At 40.5% G+C, this 2,945-nt stretch overlaps 1 protein-coding gene across 1 annotated transcript in view; it reads left to right on the forward strand.

Moving 5' to 3' along the window:
• Window positions 1-2,945, forward strand: part of LOC111864953 — a 28,474-nt gene that overhangs the window by 21,330 nt on the left and 4,199 nt on the right. Inside the window, exon 2 of the mRNA XM_023852600.2 lies at window positions 225-449. Within this exon, the coding sequence (XP_023708368.1) occupies window positions 225-449 (225 nt within the window). The remainder of the gene's footprint in view (window positions 1-224; window positions 450-2,945) is intronic.

Below are 2,945 nucleotides of genomic sequence, written 5' to 3' on the forward strand. Positions count from 1 at the left end.
CCCCCTTGTCTGGAATTTTTCTTGTGCGCATTCAAGGTTACTCTTGGCCTTATTCGAAGTTACGTGACACTTGCTTTAATATCATAGTAATTAATCAGTTTATAAAACATAATCTGTCAGAATGTATATTTTGTATAAATATCTGAGTATTGTAGTGTTACGCAGTTTAAAAGAATATTAAATTATGAGCAAGTATTTACATGTGAATTTGTAACATGTTACAGGCGAGAGCATTCATTGTTATACCTGCAACTCTCGGACAAATCCTAAATGTGCAGATCCAGTAGACAAAAATGGATTGGAACCGATGCAGTGTACTAAATCTACGTTAGAGGAAGCTTCAGAAACTGTACGAAAAGGCATTGAGAATTTGGGCAATCTTCTGGGATTCCAAGGGATTCCTGAGGGGTCTGATTTGAAACTAGCGTGTCAGAAACTCGCCCTATCAGGTAAGACACATTTAAGACAAATAGTAAACCACTCAACCGAAATAGTACAAGAGTGACAAACTTCAGGCTAGTTTTTCATAAAGATGTGAATACTATATAAGTAGGATACTCAATTTAGTGTTGTTTTGTGTAGTTAGCGGCCTTGTGATGGGCTGATCCCATGCCCAAGGAGTCCTACCGACTGTGTATAAAGTAAAGCTATCCCTGTAACAGGCCGTGAAGGCCCATAGGGTTGTGAGACGTTGAGGGTCCCACATTATCTAGACAGTCGGCTCAAAGATGGCGGTAAGGTTATCAGCCTTACGCGCCGGCCGCGCTTTACCACTCATGAAGATTCCTTGTACTCATTTCTGTTAGAGGCTGAGTCGACCCCTGGGCCATAGTGCGGCCGGAAGGATTAGGTCAATTTATATGATTAAGAAACTGCAAAACAGACCAAGGTTCATCATGGGCTGTTGCGCCCACAGGAGATGATGATGATGATGATGATGATGATGATGATAATAATAATAATAATAATAATAATAATAATAATAATAATAATAATAATAATAATAATAATAATAATAATAATAATTAGTTCAGCACAGGAACAACTCTCCTTTTTACCTTTCATGCTATAACTGTATAATACCAAGCACCTGCTATTGTATTAAACATTTAGTCCGTCGCTTCGCTTGTTGTTTGTTTATTGTTTAATGGCGCTCTCATCCTGGAGACATAGTGTCTGTGGTTCGGTGAGTATTGTATGGGGAGCAGTTGATGGAACCATAACTGGAAGGGGGAAACGAAGTACTCGGAGAGAGTCTGCCCGAATGCAAGTTTGTCCACCACAAATCCCACATGACCTGACCGGGGATCAATTCCGGAACGCCGAGGTGGGAAACTGGTGACAAACTTGAATGATGGCACGGCCTGCTGTTGTCGAAATGCGATGTGAAGGTTACTCATTGAAACAAATGTTCACGTACGATACCCATTTGAAAAGCAAGGAAGAGATTCGGAAATGAATTTCGGGATGTTACATTTCCAAACGAAGTCTGTTCATACAGTCATAAATACATTTAGAGAATGTCATCATTGGACAGGAAAAGATTCAGATAGAAACACCAAGTACTCCCTGAAGAGAAATTGGATGAGATCTGTGCTAGGCTTGAACATTTCTCTTGGAAACCCCCCAGACGCCTTGTGGGGAAGACTGGTGTAAAATTTCTATTTACGAGGAGGAACTCAACGCATGAATGTGAACTTTTACTAAGGTGCAAGGAATGTCTTCGTAGCAGTATGGACCATTTCCGACATCTCTCATGTTCTGAGCGTGTTTTGTCTGTGATTTGTTGATTCTGCCACGAGTTCAAGCATGCGCAGTGCAAGGTGATACGAAAAACTTGTTCCTTTCTTGCCCGACCGACCGACCGAAAGATTTTCGGGAGTGTCTCAATCGACTTCTTTATAATACTCGTATATTGTGACACGACTCCCGAAAAACAGAATAGTGAAGTCAGAATATATGTTCATTGCTAGGCAACGACTCTTTGAACACATTCCCATGACAACGAATACGCAAGCAACAATCGAATAATTTTCATTGCTATGCAACTGCGCTGTAAACACGCTTTCCCAACAGTAGAGGGTTGTGTTTTCTGCGTGGTCCGTGCAAAGACTTTATAAAGAAGAGTTCTGAAGCTGGCAGGAACGACATAGAATGGAGTCGAGTTTCGAGACGCCATCCTGTCCGGACATGAGCTTGGGAGCAGAGGTTGGCAGTTGCAGAATAATGGCAAGAAATGAATTAGGATGTGAAAAGAGGACTTCATGTGTGATTTGAAGTTACAGTGAGACTGCTATAAATCCTTTGCCAGGGAACGACTAGTGAAGGCTGAACCGTATCACGTGTGTAACGGGGAACTGGAAAGTCTGTAGAATAGCGATAGCGCTGTACTGCCCATAGTTCGGAGTTGTGAGAGCAAGGTGTCAGTAAATCCGACCAGGAACCCGTCTGTGTATAAGTCACTCAAAACCCTAACACGTGACAATATGTTATCATCCGTGTCTTGAAATTTTTTATTATGAATAGAGGGGAGAGAATAGGAGGCTATTTTGACCGCAATTGACAGACTTACAGCAAACGAAGAAAGTAATTTACAATGTTGGTTGTGATTAAACTGTATAATATAGTACAGCTTTCCTGTCCAGTTTGTAGAGCTAAATATAATCCCCATGAGGAATCTTCTCAACACCAAATTCATATTTGAAAGTTTTAAGCACGTTCTGGTGGATTTTAGTAATTATATTCAGTTTTTCTTTTACGGACTCAAATATGTTGCAATGGGCGGAAAAAGTACAGTGACATAATGAACAAGGCTCTATACCGCCAAGCCATGAGCGTTATCCAGCTGGAACCAGAATAAAGAAATGCAGGAATGCTTTCAGTTGCTAAACACCGAGGAATTCTTATTTCTTGTTTGTTGTTGCTTTATTATTATTATTATTATT

Source organism: Cryptotermes secundus, unplaced genomic scaffold (assembly GCF_002891405.2).
Source record: "Cryptotermes secundus unplaced genomic scaffold, Csec_1.0 scaffold200, whole genome shotgun sequence".
NCBI lineage: Eukaryota > Metazoa > Arthropoda > Insecta > Blattodea > Kalotermitidae > Cryptotermes > Cryptotermes secundus.